The sequence below is a fragment of the Staurois parvus genome, unplaced genomic scaffold (genome assembly GCF_062004578.1).
Source record: "Staurois parvus isolate SC_StPar_1 unplaced genomic scaffold, SC_StPar_1.0 ptg000948l, whole genome shotgun sequence".
In the NCBI taxonomy this organism is placed as follows: Eukaryota; Metazoa; Chordata; class Amphibia; order Anura; family Ranidae; genus Staurois; species Staurois parvus.
The window spans coordinates 642,599-664,245 of record NW_028318744.1 but is presented as its reverse complement, the minus strand read 5'-3'; the positions used below and the strand labels follow the sequence as shown (position 1 = coordinate 664,245).

At 45.5% G+C, this 21,647-nt stretch overlaps 1 protein-coding gene across 1 annotated transcript in view; it reads right to left on the bottom strand.

Annotated features, from left to right (window-relative positions):
• Nucleotides 1-18,721, bottom strand: part of LOC149441775 (Fc receptor-like protein 3) — a 31,422-nt gene extending 12,701 nt beyond the window's left edge. The window contains exons 1-5 of the mRNA XM_089656902.1: nucleotides 18,691-18,721; nucleotides 13,509-13,529; nucleotides 10,022-10,279; nucleotides 4,586-4,846; nucleotides 248-526 (exon numbers count right to left, since the gene is read on the bottom strand). Of these exons, the coding sequence (XP_089513028.1) occupies nucleotides 248-526; nucleotides 4,586-4,846; nucleotides 10,022-10,279; nucleotides 13,509-13,529; nucleotides 18,691-18,721 (850 nt within the window). The remainder of the gene's footprint in view (nucleotides 1-247; nucleotides 527-4,585; nucleotides 4,847-10,021; nucleotides 10,280-13,508; nucleotides 13,530-18,690) is intronic.
• Nucleotides 18,722-21,647: the final 2,926 nt, after the last annotated feature.

The following is a 21,647-nucleotide window of genomic DNA, read 5'->3' as shown; positions in this document are numbered from 1 at the left end:
TAAGTTAAGGGTGCCAATACTTTTGTCCAGCCCATTTTTGGGGTTTTGTGTGACATTATGTCATATTTGCTTTTCTGCCTCTGTTTTATATTTGTTCCAATACATACAAAGGGAATAAACATGTGTATAGCAAAACATGTGTTAATGCAATACCTTTTTTGTGTGAAATACTTGATTTTCAGGAAAAATATCAAGGGTGCCAACAATTTCGGCCATGACTGTATGTGAAGCCTTGAATTATACTTACTATTTATTTCAATATTTAAATAATTGCTTCTCTTTTTAACATTACTCTTTAAAGTTTTTGCTTCACAAGTATATTTCCCAGAATCCTCCAGCTGAGCCAGTTGAACTCCATATTGGTGGGATAAATTGAAACTCTGAACAGTCAGTTGATCTCTGTAGAAAGCAAACTGAAGAGCCGTCTCTCTGTGTGGGTTAAGACGCGTGTCACATGTCAGGGCCATGTGACCTCCTTCAAGCACTGGGTTTGGCATCACCTTTATTACAGGAGGTGTGAACAGTTCTGAAAAACACAAAGATCACACAGTGGGCCTCTGTTATTTTACCAATCTCCAATTTCACTTCATGGTCACTGAAAAAAAGAGTTTTATCAGATTGGGCAATTATTCTCCACAATTTTACTCTATACGGTTAATGAATGTCGTGATAGTAACACACATACGTCTAGTATTGTGGAGCTGTAGGAGCTGTGGCATAGAGGAAAAGGTGTCGTTCCCCAAATTGGCCGCTAGACGATGCTATGGTTAGGGTCGGGAACCCTATAGTGAACAGTAGGCAGTGAAGGTGCCTTGGTAGCCACTGGAGGTCCACAGAATAGTGATTTGGTTCTGCCATAGATAGTGAGGAGGTGCTCTGGACAAAAAGTCTTGAAAGAGTCTACCTAGTGAAGTTGATCATGGGAAGCAGTGTAAGGACCAAGCCATGCAAGGACGTAATCATTGAGTTGCTATCATCTGGGAATTTCCCTTCAGAAAAGAAGCAATTAAAGAGGTACAGGACCCAGTAGTGTATGTTTTGTGATCGCACTCCCCACTTCCCCGAGAAAGAGGGAGAGAGACTCACCGTCACACCCTTCCTGAAGCCTGCTCTTCCGCCCAGCCCCGGTGCCCCTCAGAAACCTTTTCACCACACAGGAACCGGCGCAGGACAACCAGCGTACCTTCTTTTAGAAAAATGCCACCCAAACCAAACGCTTTGTTTGCCTAGAGGGAAATATACCCCTGGCAGGACCGATGGAACTGCTCACATTCTTTTTGGCCTGGGATGTAAGGCTCTGGAAAACCCCAAAAGGAATGGGATGGTCCTTGACCCATCTATCCTTTGCTGTTTTCTGATTGAAACTAAGGGATATGTCATCACTATTGGGATGACTGAAAGAACTCATAGTCACACCCATCCTGGAATCTACTCTTCCGTCCAGCCCCAATGCCCCTCAGAAGCCTCCTCAGATTCTATCACCACACAGGAACCGGCGCAGGACAACCAGCATCCCTTCTTCCAGAAAAATGCCATCCAAACCAAACATCTTGTTTGCCTAGAGGGAAATACGCCCTTGGCAGGACCTATGGGACTACTCACATCCTTTTTGGCCTGGGATGTAAGGCTCTGGAAAACCCCCAAAGGAATGATAAGGTCCTTGATCCACCTATTCTTTTGATGTTTTCTGATTGCAACTAAGGGATGTGACATCACCATTGGGATGACTGAAAGGACTCACCGTCACACTCTTCCTGGAATCTGCTCTTCTGCCCTGCCCTGGTGCCCCTCGGAAACTTCCTCGGTGCTATCATCACACAGGCACTGGCACAGGACAACCAGCGTCCCTTCTTCTGGAAAAATGCCACCCAAGCCAAATGCCATATTTGCCTAGAGGGAATTACGCCCCTGGCAGGACCTATGAGATTACTCACATCCTTTTTGGCCTAAGATGTAGGGCTCTGGAAAACCCTAAAAGGAATGGGATGGTCCTTAACCCACCTATTCTTGCTGTTTTCTGATTGCAACTAAGGGATATGCCATCACTGTTGGGATGACTGAAAGAACATAAATATATAAACCAACTATGTTTCTGTAAAAGGTTAAAGGGCTGTCTTTGGGTGGACTCTTCTTACTCATAACCTAAGGAGAGAATGTCTTCTGGAAACAAAACTCGTGCTGGGTGAGGCTGCTATTGGGGTCTGTTGCTGTAAGGCCTGGGAAGTTATGGAATGGGCTTCTGGTGGTTCTCATTAGACCAGGCTGGTGGCCTCCCGGGGGTGCCTCAGGAATGGTGCTCAATCCTGTGCCCATATACCAGTCAGCACACATGGAGGACATGTTCCTCAGCACAGGGCTAGGGGGAGAGCCATAAAGCACAACCATTCCATATCATTACAATGCAGGAAGAAGAACCAAACTATGTAATGAGCAAATACGGCTTCTCTCCATGTACATATTGAATATAATTACAAAATATAGGTAAAAACTAGGTTTTTAAGACATTAAGACACATTTAGAACATTATAATCAAAATAATGAGTGTGATGTCCCCTTTCCAAAGCGATAAGTCAAATTGTGAAAGGCGATAAGTCGATAAGTGAAACCAAAGTGTACTGTTCTTTTAAAGCTCACAATATCCCACATAAACCACATTTATAGTTTATTTCATTATAAACATATTACAGTAAGTGATATAATCATTACAATTCATAACACTAGGGCTTTTTTTTCTCAGAGAATAGGTGCAGGAACTCCCCTTTTCTCAGTCTGCTCTTGTCTCCGCCCCCTACCCACCTCTGAGCACCGTCCCTTAGTTCCACCCCCTACCCACCACCCAGTCCCATCCCTTTTAGAGAATACAGAACCAAGTATCATTTTGTGGTGCTAAATAATTTGTATGGAATTTATTAATGATAACAAGAAAAGCCGTAAAATAGATCCCCTGCAGCCAACAACAATAGACCCCCACTAGCAACAATGGACTCCACCCCAGCAACAATAGGTCCCCCCAACAATAGACCCCACTCCAGCAACAATAGATCCCCTGCAGCCACAATAGACCCCACACCAGCAACAATAGCCCCTAACACAACAGCAATGGATCACCCACAACAAAACTTCACCCCCAGCAGCAAAAGATCTACCCCAGCATCATTAGACCCTTGTAACGGAACCGACCCAGACTGCGCTTGAGTACTTCCATTAGAATACCACTTCACCGTCCGAACACCGACAACAGACACCACAGCTGACCATACAAGACTAGATGACACCAGACTTGAAGTAAACCAGAAGGTAGACTACTCTATTTGAACACAGATACAAGATATATACACTCAGGGGACAATCCCCCTCCCTGCATAATGACACAGGGCGGGGCAATCTACATTTAGTAACAAGAGACACACAGGTATTCAAACTTCACACCAGCAGACAGTCCCATCAGGAGGGAGGGCTGCTGGAGACACCCCCCCCCCCACTAAGCTAATACACATAAACACATACATCCCATAATAGTTTGCTCCCAAACAATAGAACAATGGGATGCAGCCACGTTAAACAATCAACAGTCCCCACCCCACCTATCTCCTAAACATTCATGTACAAAGTCTGAGACAAAGCCCACACAATATTAGGACAGATCACCCTGTACCCCTAACAGGCACAGGGTGATTTACACTTAAGAGGGATATGGGGAGCTGAGACAGGGGTCTCCCCACCTCTCCAAAGTGAGCTGGGTTCCATGGGCCCCTCACCCAAAGTGAATCCTGTCACATCCCTCCCCAGCAACAACAATAGATCTCCCATCAGCCAGCAACCTCTCCCTTAACAGCATATCCCTACCAGCAACAATAAACCCTCGCACAAAAACAGATCACTACTAGTGACAATAGATCCCCCAGCAGCCAGCATCAATTGATCATCCAGCACACCCGTTGCCATTACATAAATTCTGTGCTGGAGGTGCCAGAATTGCATTGATATACCATAATTTGCAAATAAATTCTTTCCAAATCAGCCAATGTGATTGTCTGGATTTTTTTTCTCATTTTGTCTCTCATAGTTGAGGTCTACCTATGATGCCAATTACAGGCCTCTCTCATCTTTTTAAGTGGGAGAACTTGTACAATTGGTGGCTGACTAAATACTTTTTTGCCCCACTGTACATAAAAACCAGGGGAGGACTGACAACTCATGGGGTCCCCGGGCAATAGGGGATCATGGGGCCCCTGTGTCCTTGCCCAAACTCAAAAAAGCCTATGAAAAAGGCACCATGGGCATCTCATGGGGCCCCAGGGGCGGACTGACCATTTGGAAACTCAGGCACTGCCCAAGGGTCTAGGGTTAGTAGAGGGCCCCATGAGATGCCCCTGGTACCTTTTTCATAGGTTTTTTTGAGTTTGGGCAAGGACACAGGGGCCCCATGATCCCCTATTGCCGCGGGGGCCCTATGAGTTGTCAGTCCGCCTCTGTGGGGCCCCCTATTGACCCCGGGCCCTCGGACAGTGCCTGAGTTTCCAAGTGGTCAGTCCGCCCCTGATCAAAACTGTTCTCTTTTACTTGTATATCTAGAAAGAATTACCTTTGACAGAAACAGAAGCTTTTGCTGAATATGTTCTATATCTTGAAATGTAATAGACCTCTTTAGTACATGAGTATTTTCCAGATGTTTCCAGGTTTATGTTTTTAATACGTAATTCAGGATCAGCTCCCCAGTTTCTGATTTTGATGCCATTCTTGTAAAATATTGTGTTTCTTACAGAATATCCAGGATAATGGTGACATCTCAGAATCACATCATCACCTTCATAAACGTAGAGAGGAGCCTGTAGGATCACCCAGCCTAAAACATTGAAACGTATACAATTTGCATTAAAAGGAACTTCAGTCTGACAATGATCTACCCCTTCCTACTGCACCCTCCATCTTTCTGTGCCAAGTACCAACCTGAGAGGACAGCTACCAAGACAGCAGCCTAGAAACCATTGACACAACCTTCTGGTCCTTGCCTTATACACTAAGGGGTTGATTTACTAATTCCGGAGAGCAGGGGCGGACTGACAACTCATGGGGCCCCCGGGCAATAGGGGATCATGGGGCCCCTGTGTCCTTGCCCACACTCAAAGTACACCCAAAAAAGCCTATAAAAAGGTACCAAGGGCATTTCATGGGGCCCCCTACTGACCCCGGGCCCACGGGCAGTGCCCGAGTGCTCCAATGGTCAGTCCGCCCCTGCCGGAGAGTGCAAAATCAGGTGCAGTTCTGCATAGAAACCAATCAGCCTCCACGTTTTATTGTCAAAGCTAGTAATAGGCTGAACACTCCCTGTTTGGTTCACGGTCGAACATTTGAACCTAATGAATGTTTGACTGCGAACTTCGAACTGAATGCAAGTCTATGGAACTCGAAATTGTAAATTAAAACGTGGCCATTTTGAAGGCTTATATGCAAGTTATTGGCCATAAAAGGGGTATGGGGACTTGGGTACTGCCCTGAGGGACATGAATCAGTGAAAAAAAATTCCAAAAAAGTACCGTTTTTAAAGGGGAAGTCATTTTTCATTACTTATAGAGGAGCCCCACTCAAAACGGGAAGTTCCGCTTTAAGCCTTTGTTCCCCACTCCCCATTAAGGATTGGCACCCTTGGGGAGCGGGTACCCGAATTTGACAGGTACCCGCTCCCACTTCCGCTGCGATCGCTTCGAAAGTGGAAGTTGTCCTCTTCCCTCCCTCACCGTAGTACACGTGACAGGTCCCAGAAGACTAGGGGGCCATTCACAAAGTGCAGCGCAGCGGGCACCCGGCTGTGTAGCCGCAAGCTGTCACAGCCAGGTGCCCACACTGAAGATGCCAGCACCAGAGAGAGAAGACGGCCGGTGGAACCAGCCATAGTGAGGACACCACGGGACCGAGGGACAGGTAAGTGGCTGTATTTTAAAAGTCAGCAGCTACAGTTTTTGTAGCTGCTGACTCTTTTTTTTTTTTAGGTGGAACTTCGCTTTAAGCACTTTCCATCCACCCTATAGCAGAAGTACTGCTAAAGGGGGCACAGCTGCGCAAAATCACATATATATATACATGATTTGCATTACCAGGTAGGGGGTGCACGTGCGCAAGCACACTGCCCTACCCAGGGGCGTCCCTAGGGTTGGTGTCACCCAGTGCGGTAACACTTGGTGACACCCCCTCCGACGATCCCCACAGAATGTATTGGATCTGCGGAATGAGCATAATCGATCAGACTCTGATCCATTATGCTCCCCAATTCGCAGATCCGATCCATCCTGCGGGGATCGTTGGCTTGCTTTACAATTTACCTTTTCATGGAGCGGCTCCGGTGTCACCCCGTGTAGGTTGCATGCCGACAATCCCCAAAGAATGGATCGGATCTGCGGATTGAGCATAATGGATCAGAGTCTGATCCATTATGCTCTCCAATCTGCAGATCCGATCCATCCTGTGGGGATCGTTGGCTTGCTTTACAACTTACCTTTTCGTGGAGCAGGTCTGGTGTCACCCCGTGCGGTAGGTGTCACCCAGTGCGGGCCACACCCCCCGCACCTGCCTCGTGACACCACTGGCCCTACCCACACCGCTATTGGTGGCTGGGGATGTCAATCATCAGGTCCTGGCCAGTGATTCCTGGCTGGCACTTGGTGATAGTCGGTAAAGCTGACAGGGGAGAGACCTTTGTGTAAACAACACAAGTCTCTCTCCTGTCAGCATGGACATGCTGCTTTGTGTAGCTCTGCACAGGGGCGGACTGACCATTTGGAAACTCGGGCACTGCTCAAGGGCCCTGGGTCAATAGGGGGCCCCATGAGATGCCCCTGGTACCTTTTTCATAGGCTTTTTTGAGTTTGGGCAAGGACACAGGGGCCCCATGATCCCCTATTGCCCAGGGGCCCCATGAGTTGTCAGTCCGTCCCTGGCTCTGCACATATACCGGCATTTATAGACGCTATAACTTTCACATAAACCAATTAATATACAAATATTGGGATTTTTTTTTTTCAGCAAAGACATGTAGCAGAATACATTTTGTCTTAAATTTATTAAGAAAGTAGATATTTTAAATTTTTTTATTTGATATTTGTTTTTAGCAAAAAGTAAAAAATGTAGGTTTTTATGTTTTCTAGTGCAAAAAATAAAAAACGCAGAGGTGATCAAATACCATCAAAAGAAAGCTCTATTTGTGAGGAAAAAATGGCATAAAATTAATTTATGTACAGTGCAATTGTCAGTTAAAGTAACGCAGCTTCGTATCGCAAAAAATGGCCGGGTCTGGAAGGGGGGGGGGGTAAATTCTCTGGAGGGCAAGTGGTTAAAGTAAAAAAAAAAAAAAGAAAAAGAAAGATTCCTTTAAATATGCATGGGGGGGGGGGGGGTCTCCTTAAACTACCTGCATTGTTGCACATCTGAACAATATAAAGAACCTGCTGCAGGACTGATATCTGTTTTTTTAAAATTACATTTTTATTTAAAAATAAAAAACAAAACAACGTGGGGTCCCCCCCCAATCCAATCCAGATCCTTTAGGTCTGATAGGAAGGATAGGAGGGACCCCACAGTAACAAAAATTGTAAAAGAAAGTGCATGGGGTTCCCTCTAAAAGCTGTACCAAGTCCTTTGATTTATTGTAGATACTCATGCTTTGTCCTTTTTCCCTGAAGAAGTGGGTTTTATCCTACGAAACGTGTTGGGATCTGTAACGCAAAGCATTTTTCATGGTTTCAAGTGGATACTGTATTACCAGTTTCATCAACATCTATTATGTCCTATGGTTGGGCGTTTTTTGTCTGTATATGTATATATTTCCACTGTTAACCATTTACCATTCTATATACTATCTGTACAGTTGAGTCTATCTTGCTCTAAGTTAGTGGCTGTAGTTGGCCATTGCCGATGCCCGTGATGTTCCTTACGTCTTGGGCATCGACCCTCGCCTACTATAGCCACCCCTTGCTGATTTTAATTATATGCCTTTTTGTGTCTATGTCTGACTATATGCCTTTTGTATCCACGCCTGACTAAACTTTTTCCACCAATGGGTGTCTTTTTAACCTAATAAAAGGGTTTCATTTTTATCTACTGTTTTCATGTTTTCAGATTATTTGCACTGGTAGGGTATGGTACCTTGAAAGCCCCGTTAGCTATTTAGGGTAGGGTTTTTGTTTCAATTATTTCACTAGGGGTGTGGTACCCGTAAAACCATTAAACAAGGAATGGGAGAGTTATTTTCTCTCCACCTACTTATCCATATTTTGTTATATCTGCTCGACAAATTCCGAAAAAAAAGAGCTGTTCATTGGCAGCACAGTGGCTAAATGGTTAGCACTTCCGCCTGGCAGTACTCGGGTCGTTGGTTCGAATCCCAGCCACGGCACCACCTGCCCGGAGTTTGCATGTTCTCCCTGTGACTGCGTGGGTTTCCTCCGGGTACTCCGGTTTCCTCCCACATTCCAAAGACGCTGGTAGGTTAATTGGATCCTGTCTGAATTGGCCCTAGTATGTGTATGTATGAATGTAAGTTAGGGACCTTAGATTGTACACCCCTTGAGGGTTAGTTACCTTAGATTGTACACCCCTTGAGGGTTAGGGACCTTAGATTGTACTCCCCTTGAGGGTTAGGGACCTTAGATTGTACGCCCCTTGAGGGTTAGGGACCTTAGATTGTACGCCCCTTGAGGGTTAGAGACCTTAGATTGTACATTCCTTGAGGGTTAGGGACCTTAGATTGTACGCCCCTTGAGGGTTAGGGACCTTAGATTGTACGCCCCTTGAGGGTTAGGGACCTTAGATTGTACGCCCCTTGAGGGTCCGGGACCTTAGATTGTACGCCCCTTGAGGGTCAGGGACCTTAGATTGTACGCCCCTTGAGGGTCAGGGACCTTAGATTGTACGCCCCTTGAGGGTCAGGAACCTTAGATTGTACGCCCCTTGAGGGTTAGGAACCTTAGATTGTACGCCCCTTGAGGGTTAGGAACCTTAGACTGTACGCCCCTTGAGGGTTAGGGACCTTAGATTGTACGCCCCTTGAGGGTTAGGGACCTTAGATTGTACGCCCCTTGAGGGTTAGGGACCTTAGATTGTACGCCCCTTGAGGGTTAGGGACCTTAGATTGTACGCCCCTTGAGGGTTAGGGACCTTAGATTGTACGCCCCTTGAGGGTTAGGGACTGATGGGAATGTACAATATATATGTAAATTGACGGTGCTATATAAGTACCTGAAATAAATAAATAATAATTCAGCAGGAAATAGTGTGCTCACAGACAATTATCAGTTAGCATTGTTCCCAGCTATCTCTGTTGACTACAAGACTACCCCCCCCCCCAGTTATGGCAGGGGGGTGGGGGTGTTATATAGTCCCAACACCTTCCCTTCCTAGGGTGACAAGACTGCTCCTCCTAGCTACAATATGGTTGTCACCCTAGGACAGGAAGTGTATTCCTGGCAGGATTACCAGGCAGGGGTGGACTGACCATTTGGAAACTCGGGCACTGCCCGAGGGCCCAGGGTCAGTAGGGGGCCCAATGAGATGCCCCTGGTACCTTTTTCATAGGCTTTTTTGAGTTTGGGCAAGGACACAGGGGCCCCATGATCCCCTATTGCCCGGGGGCCCCATGAGTTGTCAGTCTGCCCCTGTTACCAGGTGAAAATAAAGAGAAAAAAATAAACAAATTCAGCCACCACATTTATGGAAAGGTAAGCTGCAGTACATTTCACCTTTCTTCTTGGGTTTAGATACGCTTTACGCCAAATGAGGAATGGTTCATTTCCTTGTCTTTGCACAAGTTTCCCTTATATGGCTCCTAATATGGAGCCAGTGCTGGACTTGTTGCAGAAATCCAAGAATGCTTTGCAAAGTGAGTGTGAAGGATTCACTAGGTACTAGTTGCCCATTTGTAAAGTTAAGATCATATATAATTGTTGCAAAAATAAATATCCTTTTATAAACTTTAAGGGAATTTAAGGGAAACTACACTGACCAAAACCATAACACCTTCCCTACTCACCATAAATGACATCCAGTCTGAGGGGGTCACTTCTCTCGGTGTTGGTGCCTTCACACTGGTAATTCCCACTGTTACCTTGTTCTGCATAACTGATTACAAAGCTTTGTCCTGTGTGTATCCGATTATTATCCATGTACCAAGTGTAGATCATATCTGCTGGAATAGGTGACCTCACATCACAGGTCATTGTTAGAGACTCTGTTGTGAAGATCTTGTTCCAGTTTGGGTTGAAGGTCACCACAGGCTTCAATGCATTTCCTACAAGGTAGCACATTGTACATGTCAAATAATAAAGAGACACTACAACAATAAAAACGCAATGAAAGATCTGTAAAACATTGTAGAATATATTTTCTCTGTAGCCAAACCTTTGCTCCATCTGTGGTCACCATGCTTTAAGGCAGTGGTCTCCAAACTTTCTAAACAAAGGGCCATTTTACTGTTCTTCAGACTTTGGGGGGCCGAAACGTGGCCAGTGGGAGCAGAAAATGCCTCAGACTTGGTGGTCAGTGGGAGTAAACAATGACTGTCTTTGGTATTAGGGGCAATATTACTACCCCATCGCTAGTGTCAATGGGAGGAATAGTAGCCCATCATTGGTATCAGGGGGGGAATAGTGCCCCATCATTGGTATCGGTGGGAGGAATAGTGCCCCCTCATTGGTATCAGTGGGGGAATAGTGCCCCATCATTGGTATCAGTGGGAGGAATAGTGCCCCATCATTGGTGTCAGTGGGAGGAATAGTGCCCCATCATTGGTATCAGTGGGAGGAATAGTGCCCCATCATTGGTATCAGTGGGAGGAATAGTGCCCCATCATTGGTATCAGTGGAGGGAATAGTGCCCCATCATTGGTACCAGTGGGAGGAATAGTGCCCCATCATTGGTATCAGTGGGAGGAATATTGCCCCATCATTGGTATCAGTGGGAGGAATAGTGCCCCCTCATTGGTATCAGTGGGAGGAATAGTGCCCCCTCATTGGTATCAGTGGGAGGAATAGTGTCCCATCATTGATATCAGTGGGGGGGAATAATGCCCCATCATTGGTATCAGTGGGAGGAATAGTGTCCCATCATTGATATCAGTGGGGGGCAGGGGCGGACTGACAACTCATGGGGCCCCCGGGCAATAGTGGATCATGGGGCCCCTGTGTCCTTGCCCAAACTCAAAAAAGCCTATGAAAAAGGTACCAGGGGCATCTCATGGGGCCCCCTACTGACCCTGGGCCCTCGGGCAGTGCCCGAGTTTCCAAATGGTCAATCCGCCCCTGGTGGGGGGAATGGGGGGAATAGTACCTCATCATTATATTAGGGGCAGTAATGGTGCCCCATCGTTGGTGTCAGTGAAATAAATACTGCCTCATCATTGGTGTTGCTCCCAGTTGTCTCAGTTCTTCAACCAGTGTGGACACTTGGAGGATAGAGGGTGTGGGTCCTTGGGCCTGCCCTGAAATCTAAAGGTAGGATGCGTGGCCATTAGATTCCTTCTTCCCCTGTTCTTGGGGGGAGGTCTCTCTTCGAGAGGTCTCCTTGACCTAGTACTTGGTGGTTGGCTTTGGCTAGCCACAAGGAAAGGGGTTCACCAGGCTTTTTGGCTAGGTGGATCATATAGAAACTTTTGTCCCTGTCAGGAGCCTTGTGCCCCGGGGGAGAGGTCCTACCCCTTCGGGGGGTGGACTAAAGCACAGCCTTAAGTGCACTTTTTTGTGTTTGTGTTTTGCACTTGCACATTTTTTGTTCACTTACAGGTTTTTGTTTTTCGCACCACGGATTTGAAAAAAAAAACCTAGAGTGGACACTATGGGGGTGTCAATATGAAATATCACCTGTCGTGTATGGTTGAAACGAGCATGAAGTCAGGCTATACCTGTAGATCATTAAGGACAACCCTTTTCTGATTAACACCAGGTAGACATTAAAACTGGTTTTATTATGTACCATTGAAAAGGCCATACTGTAATGAAACTTCAAGAATTATTATTTAAACCTAATAGGGCTTTTTCACTTCTTCTTTTCCTTTATACTCACATTTAGAATTAACCGATGCAATATTTGAAAGCAGCCATTCGCAATCAGGGTTGTGTGGAACTCTAGGGTTCCTGCAGAGGATGCTATGGGTGCTTTGAGCTGTGCCCTGATTTGGTGGTGCCTGCACATCTCTGGGTCCAGCGTCCCTTGGCAGAGCCAGCAGAAAGACACCAATGATCTTTTTAGTTCTTCACAAGGTTGACATTCTTCCCATTGGCCACCAATGTAAGGAGCATTCTTCTCACTGGCCACCAATGTAAGGAGCATTCTTCCCACTGACCACCAATGTAAGGAGCATTCTTCTCACTGACCCCCAATGTAAGGGGCATTCTTCCCACTGGCCACCAATGTAAGGGGCATTCTTCTCACTGACCACCAATGTAAGGAGCATTCTTATCACTGGCCACCAATGTAAGGAGCATTCTTCCCACTGGCCACCAATGTAAAGGGCATTCTTCCCACTGGCCACCAATGTAAGGAGCATTCTTCCCACTGACCACCAATGTAAGGGGCATTCTTCCCACTGACCCCCAATGTAAGGGGCATTCTTCCCACTGACCCCCAATGTAAGGGGCATTCTTCCCACTGACCACCAATGTAAGGAACATTCTTCCCACTGATCACCAATGTAAGGAACATTCTTCCTACTGACAACCAATGTAAGGAGCATTCTTCTCACTGATCACCAATGTAGGGAACATTCTTCCTATTGACCACCAATGTAAGGAGCATTCTTCCTACTGACCACCAATGTAAGGAGCATTCTTCTCACTGATCACCAATGTAGGGAACATTCCTCCTAGTGACCACCAATGTAAGGAACATTCTTCCTACTGACCACCAATGTAAGGAGCATTCTTCCTACTGACCACCAATGTAAGGAGCATTCTTCTCACTGATCACCAATGTAGGGAACATTCTTCCCACTGACCACCAATGTAAGGGACATTCTTCTCACTGACCACCAATGTAAGGGACATTCTTCTCACTGATTACCAATGTAAGGAACATTCTTCCTACTGACCACCAATGTAAGGAGCATTCTTCTCACTGATCACCAATGTAGGGAACATTCTTCCTATTGACCACCAATGTAAGGAACATTCTTCCTACTGACCACCAATGTAAGGAGCATTCTTCTCATTGACCACCAATATAAGGACCATTTTTTGCACTGACCTCCAATGAATTGGTTTAAGCAGAGGTTCCTCGAGACCTAAAATTTATTTTAGAAGTTCCTCTGGGATAAAAAAAGTTTGAGAAAGGCTTATCTAAAGGATAGTTGAACAGTTTAGTGTAAAAGAACCAACTTTTGCTATATGCCAAAGAGCAATAGAGAGACATTTAGGCAGGAAAGAAGCATAGGGATTTGGTTACAAAAGTGGGACAGTCCTTCCAATGAGGGATTTGGTCGGAGCTATGGATAGGAAAAATGATCCCATTAAGTCATATCCACTTACCTGTTTTGCCCACAGTCAGCACTGTAAAAAAGACAAAAAAGAGTTTACTACAAAAGCTACTTTGTACAATTTAGCTTTAGAATTTCAGTTATAACTAAAATGGGAGTGTTTCTTTCATAGTTGATATTAAAGTGTCTAGACCAGGGATTCCCAACTAGGGTTCTTCCAGAGCAGGGGCAGACTGACAACTCATGGGGCCCCCGGGCAATAGGGGATCTTGGGGCCCCTATGTCCTCGCCCACACTCAAACCACACCAAAAAAAGCCTATGAAAGGTACCAGGGACATCTCATGGGGCCCCCTAATGACCCCGGGCCCTCGGGCAGTGCCCGAGTTTCCAAATGATCAGTCCGCCCCTGCTCCAGAGATTGATAGGGGTTCCTTGAGCAATGAGCAATTTTTACTTCTCAGATAAGTTCCCACTGGCATCTTTGATCTTTTTGGCTATTTGTATTTCTTCCCAATCAAACTAATGTATCAGGAGTTATTGATGTAGTAATTTTTAGCAGGGGTTCCTTGAGATGGTACAGTTATTTCAAGGGTTCCTCGATGTTAAAAAGGTTGAGAAAGACTGGTCTAGACCAGAGCTGGATCTAGCCTGTCTGATTTGGGGGTGCAGTAAAAATGTCGGAGGGGGGAAGAGGATGCAAGGTCAGCAGGGCAGTCTATAAGAGTTAGTGGAGCAGTGTACAGGGGTCGGCAGTTTGTAGGGCAGTGTACAGAGGTTAGCACGGCAGAGGACAGGGGTCAACAGGAAAGAATATAGGGGTCACCAGTGAAGAGGACAGGGGTTAGTAGGGCAGGGTACAGGAGTCAGCATGGTGGAAGACAGTCACTGTTGGCAGGGCCCTTAAGCGATCTCCTCCTCCCCACACAGCACATAGCTGAGATCATCTACACACAGTGTGTAGCCGGCTACTGCAGCTGCCAATCCAATCAGGGAATTTCACAGCTCAGAACAGCAACTGCAGCCAGCTACACATTGTGCAGATCGATGCTGTGAGGAATCTGATCTCAGCTATGTGTTATGTGGGGAGGAAAAGATCTGTTGAGTGCCTTGTGTGCAGTGAGGACAGTGCTGGGACAAGGTCATCTAGCACTCAAGGTGAAAGTGACAAACTGCGCCCCCCCAAAAAAAAATAAAAACTGCCTTAATCAACACGCTCACCCCCTAAGTATAAATCCCTTCTGCAAGCCCAAATTCTACCCAAACAAAAATTCATCACAGTCCGAACCCCCCCTCCAGCACAAATCTTTGCCCACTAATCCACTTTACAGCTCAAATCCCCCCAATCCCTAACATATCTTACATGCCTCAAAAATCACCCCTCCTAGCACACATCCTCTTTCCTTCCAAATCACCCCTCCTAGCACACATCCTCTTTCCTTCCAAATCACCCCTCCTAGTACAAACCCTCTCCCCCAAATTCCCACTCCTAGTACAAATGCTCTACCCCAAATCCCCACTCCTAGTACAAATGCTCTCCCCCAAATCCCCACTCCTAGTACAAATGCTCTGCCCCAAATCCCCACTCCTAGTACAAAACCTCTCCCCCAAATCCCCACTCCTAGTACAAACCCTCCCCACAAAATCCCCACTTCTAGTACAAACCCTCTCCCCCAAATCCCCACTCCTAGGACAAATTATCTCCCCACCCCCCCCCCCCCAGTACAAATCCCTCTCCTAGCACAAATCCTCTCCCCAAATTCCCCCTCCTAGTACAAATGATCTCTGAGAATCACCCCTCCTAGTGCAAATTCCCCCTATTTCTAGCACAAACCCTTTCCCCCAAATCTCCACTCTTAGCGTAAATCCCCCAAATCACCCCTCCTAGTACAAATCCCACTCCCCCAAATCCCCACTCCTAGTACAAAACCTTTCCCCCAAATCTCCACACCTAGCGTAAATCCTCTCCTCAAATCTCCCCTCCTAGTACAACTACTCCCCGCTAACCCCGTCCCAGTCCCAGCACAAATCCTACCCCCAGTACAAATCCCCCCCCCCCCCAATTCCCGCCTTCTAGTACAAACCCTCTCCCCCAAATTCCCACTCCTAGTACAAATTCTCTCCCCAATCCCCCCACCAGTACAAATACCACTCCTAGCGTAAATCCTGTCCCCAAATTCCCCCTCCTAGTACAAATGATCTCCTAGAATCACCCCTCCTAGTACAAATTCCCCCTATTTCTAGCACAAACCCTTTCCCCCATATCTCCACTCCTAGCGTAAATCCTCTCCTCAAATCTCCCCTCCTAGTACAACTACTCCCCGCTAACCCCCCTCCCAGCACAAATCCTACCCCCAGTACAAATCTTCCCCCCCCAAATCCCACCTTCTAGTACAAATCCTGCCCCCAATTCCCACCTTCTCGTACAAATCCCCCTTATCCTTCCTCCTAGTACAAATCACCCTTATCCTTCCTCCTAGTACAAATCCCCCCTACTAGTATATATTCCCCCCATCCCCCCTTTTAGTACAACCCCCCCAAAAAAAAACCTCATCCAAGCACAACCGCCTACAAATTTCCCATCCCAGCACAAATCCCCTCATACCCATGTCACCCTAGTAGCACATATCACCCCCAATTCCCCCCACCTAACACTAATCCCCCCCACCCAATTCCCCCCTCCTAGCACAATCCCCCCCCCCCATTCCGCCTTTCTAGCACAATCAAAGCAAAGCAGGGAGAAAAAACAGCCACATCTCATAGTAAAAGCAGCACACACTACACCTTGTTAGGCACACAGTTGACCTTTTCATTGTCCTCAGATGTTAACCCCTTCCTGCCCAGTGCCATTAGTACAGTGTCAGTGCTGTTTATGAGCACTGATCACTGCAATTGTGTCTGGGGATGTCAGAGGCAGTTAGTCAGTCCCCCCCCCAGTGTCAGAATGCCCGACGCAGTCCCGCTATAACTCGCTGATCACCGACATTACTAGTATAAAAAAAAAAATCACAGTATATATACCGCCTTTTGTAAACGCTATAACTTTCATGTAAACCAATTAATTTACACATATTGGGATTTGTTTTTGCAGCATTGATCACTGTATTAGTGTCACTGGTGATGTCATTGTCATTTATTCAGTTCTCACCCAGTGTCAGTTAGTGTCAGATTGCCCACCGCAATCACAATCCCATTATAGGTCACTGGTCACCACCATTGGTAGTATAAAAGATAAATAAATAAAAATCTCATAATATATTGTATACCATCATTTGTAGACGCTATAACTTTCACGCAAAACAATCAATATATCCTTATTGGGAATTTTTTTTTTTGCCAAAGATATGTTACAGAATACACTTTGTGCTAAATTTATGAAAAATTTTGATTTAAAAAAAAAAATGTATTGGGTATGTTTTATAAAGAAAATTTTTTTTATTATTTTTCTTTTTTATTTCCAGTCTTTTTTCATTTATATAATAAAATATAAACCCGGTGTTGATCAAATACCACCAAAAGAAAGCTCTATTTATGTGGAAAAAATGATACAAAATTCATTTTGGTACAGTGTTGTATAATCGTGCAATTGCCAGTTAAACACCTCCCTCCCGCCATATAGTAAAATGACAGACGCAAGGCGGTTCTCTCGTTCTTGGAGGACATCATATGACGTCCTCCCATTTTCACCGCGCATGCGCAGCTCAGGGAGCGCGCAGCGCGGCGATTGGTGGTGCGCTGTGTCCCTCAGACACAGTGGATCACCGATCACGGAAAGAGCCGAAGATGTCGGCTCGGTCATATGATCAGCTGTGTCCAATCACAGCTGACCACATGTAAACAGGGAAATGCCGGTTATCGGCATTTCTCTCCTCTCGAGCTGTCACGCTGACAGAGGAGAGGAGAGCCGGTAATCGGCTTTCCGCGGAGGGGACATGTACACTGATCATCAGGGCACTGATGATCAGTGTAGCCCCATCAGTGCCAACTTGTCAGTGTCCATCAGTGCCTTGTGTCAGTGCTCACCAGTGCCTCGTGCCAGTGCCCATCAGTGCCACATCAATGCCACATATCAGTGCCTACCAGTGCACATCAATGCCACATATCAGTGTCCATCTGAGCTGCCTTTTAGTGTCACCCATCAGTGCCAGTCAGTGCCACCTATCAATGCCAATCAGTGCCACCTATCAGTGCTGCCAGTCAGTGCCGCCTATCAGTGCCTGTCAGTGAAGCCTATCAGTGCCAGTCAGTGCCGCCTAACAGTGCCGGCCAGTGCCGCCTATCAGTGCCAGTCAGTGCCGCCTATCAGTGCCACCTAGCAGTGCCATGTATCAGTGCTGCCTTTCAGTGCCCATCAGTGATGCCTGTCAATGCCCATCAGTGCCACCTACCAGTGCCACCTATCAGTGTCCATCAGTGCAGTCTATCAGTGTCCATCAGTGCAGCCTATCAGTGCCCATCACTGCAGCCTCATTACCACACATCAGTGAAGGAGAAAAATCACTTATTTACAAAATTTTATAACAAAAACTTTTTTTTTTTCAACATTTTCAGTGGTTTTTGGTTTGTTTAAGAAAAAAGAAAAATCCCAGAGGTGATTAAATATCACCAAAATAAAGCTCTATCTGTCACAAAAAAATGATAAAAATGTCATATGGGTACAGTGTTGCATGACCGCGCAATTGTCATTCAAAATGTGACAGGGCTGAAAGCTGGAAATTGGCCTGGGCAGGAAGGGGGTATAAGTGCCCTGTAGACTTGTGGTTAAAGTAGCGCAGTGCCGAATAACAAAAAAATGGCCCGGTCATGAAGGCAGTAAATTCTTCCGGAGCTCAAGTGGATATTGTATGTAAAATACAGTGATGTTTACTACACATATCTGCAATATTTTTTTACCAACTAAGCTCAATGCCAGACTTCAGACCCTGACCTGAGAAATGCCATGTGCTTGTGGACATGTAGGCATGCATGCGCATTTAGACGTGCATGCAGGGAGACAGTAAAGGGACTGTAAAAAGGCTGCAGGAGATCAGCAGCACTGAGCAAAAAAGATAAAAATAACAGGTGAAATGGACTTTAAATGTAAAAAATAACCAGTATATTTATTTTCTTTGATGGACTTGGTGTAGACAGAACAATGGATTGATTGCAGATAATCTTTGCCCCCGTTAATTCCCCGTTAATTAGGTATCTATGCAATGCTACAACAATGGTATACATTTAAATGAACTGTACTTACAGACCAACAGCACGGATAATTCTGGGTACATGTTGACAGGAAAATGTGCAAGAAGGGTTATTTTTACCAATTTAATTATAAAATGATGTCCGTAGCTTAAAGGAAGGAAGGAAGGAGGAGGAGATTTCAAAGTTGTGAAATTGCTATGGGGAAATGCTTTATGAAAATGATTTAAAATCTGCGAAACTAATATGTTTTTAAAATGTAAGGATGATGATTTAATTACTTAATTAATGACATGAACATATAATAGATAATCCTTGTTCCCATTACTCTTTCTATTTTCTTTTATATTAATTATAATATTTTATAAACTTTATGTTTTGATTGTTCTGGCTGTTCTGTTTTTATTATAATGACATGTACACCAACAAGGGGGTAGTATTCCTCCCATTGACACCAATGATGGGGTACTATTCCACCCATTGACACCAATGATGGGGCACTATTCCTCCCATTGACACCAATGATGGGGCACTATTCCTCCCACTGATACCAATGATGGGGTACTATTCCTCCCATTGACACCAATGATGGGGCACTATTCCTCCCATTGACACCAATGATGGGGTACTATTCCTCCCATTGACACCAATGATGGGATACTATTCCTGTCACTGACACCAATGATGGGGCACTATTCCTCCCACTGACACCAATGATGGGGTACTATTCCACCCATTGACACCAATGATAGGGTACTATTCCTCCCATTGACACCAATGATGGGGTACTATTCCTCCTATTGACACCAATGATGGGGTACTATTCCTCCCATTGACACCAATGATGGGGTACTATTCCTATCACTGACACCAATGATGGGGCACTATTCCTCCCATTGACACCAATGATGGGGTACTATTCCTCCCATTGACACCAATGATGGGGTACTATTCCTCCCATTGACACCAATGATGGGGTACTATTCCTCCCATTGACACCAATGATGGGGTACTATTCCTATCACTGACACCAATGATGGAGCCCTATTCCTCCCATTGACACTAATGATGGGGTACTATTCCTCCCATTGACACCAATGATGGGGTACTATTCCTCCCATTGACACCAATGATGGGGTACTATTCCTCCCACTGACACCAATGATGGGGTACTATTCCTCTCATTGACACCAATGATAGGGTACTATTCCTCCCATTGACACCAATGATAGGGTACTATTCCTGTCAATGACACCAATGATGGGGCACTATTCCTCCCATTGACACCAATGATGGGGTACTATTCCACCCATTGACACCAATGATGGGGTACTATTCCTCCCATTGACACCAATGATGGGGTACTATTCCTCCCATCAACACCAATGATGGGGTACTATTCCTACCATTGACACCAACGATAGGGTACTATTCTTCCCATTGACACCAATGATGGGGTACTGTTCCTCCCACTGAAAGCAATGATGGGGTACTGTTCCTCCCACTGACACCAATGATGGGGTACTGTTCCTCCCACTGATATCAATGATGGGGAACTATTCCTCCCACTGACACCAATGATGGGGCACTATTCCTCCCACTGACACCAATGATAGGGTACTATTCCTCCCACTGATACCAATGATGGGGTACTATTCCTCCCACTGATACCAATGATAGGGTACTATTCCTCCCACTGACACCAATGATGAGGCACTTTTCCTCCCACTGAGACCAATGATGGGGTACTATTTCCCATCATTGTAGATATCCACAGTATGGGCAGCTCCAACAACTCATCCGACCAGCAATGAGACATGAGCACAAAACAACAAAAAAGGAGCTCTCCCAACCCTGTGGAAGCCAATAGAGTCACAAGGAACAGATGAAATTGAAACTCACTTTAATGTTGGGTTAAAAAGCTTTGACAGGTAGGAGTGCCCAGGTAGATACATCACCAAGCCAATGGACAGGAGAAACACATATTTCTAGAAGCAGGAGGATGACACATAATAGTGGACCCAACAGATGGTTGCTTAGTCCAGGAAAAAAGGTGCAAATACCAGGTGCAATGAGGTTCCAGAGGATATGTAGATAAACACAGTATGGGCAGCTCCAACATGTCATGCTTTTTAACTCAACATTAAAGTGAATTTTGATTGTATCTTTTCCTGGGTTTAAGACTCTATTGGTTTCCACAGGGTTGGGAGAGTTCCTTTATTTGTTGTTTCAAGCATATTGTTTCTATAGTTTAACCAAACATACACGTATATACAAAGACGTTTAATTGCGTAGACTTGCTATAAAATCCTTTGTGAGAAGATGAGTTTTCGCATAGAACACAACATGAACATTAGGTATCAATTTTGGTCAAATCTTACCAATTGAGCACCATCAAGGAGGAACTCAGAAGAGCACTGTAAGCACAGAGACCAACTGGACTCAAGAAAATAAGTAACTATCAGTACAGGTGAAATACCTCCAGGGCAGGGGCAAACTGACAACTCATGGGGCCCCCGGGCAATAGGGGATCATGGGGCCCCTGTGTCCTTACCCAAACTCAAAAAAGCCTATGAAAAAGGTACCAGGGGCATCTCATGGGACCCCCTACTGACACCGGGCCCTCGGGCAGTGCCCGAGTTTCCAAATGGTCAGTCCACCCCTGATCCAGGGTATCCAGTTATCTCTCAATTTTTCCTTATGAAGGGTAGCTGGCAAGTCCTCCTTATGGAGGATATCATCAATTTTAGAATTTCACAGTGATCTAGTTGGTGGTTGTGTTTGCTTCCACCTGCTTCCACGGTGATGGGAAGCAGGTCCTTGCCGTGTTCATCAAATCTAACCTCATTTTTTGTACTTTTTTATTGTAATTATTATTACAATTTTCTCATTTATCATATACTGTAAGTGCTCTTGGTTCCAAATATTTCCTGGGAACTGTGAATTCCAATAATTTTTTGGGGGGGATAAAAAGCAACCTCAAATGTGACCATCTTCCATACCATCGCATGC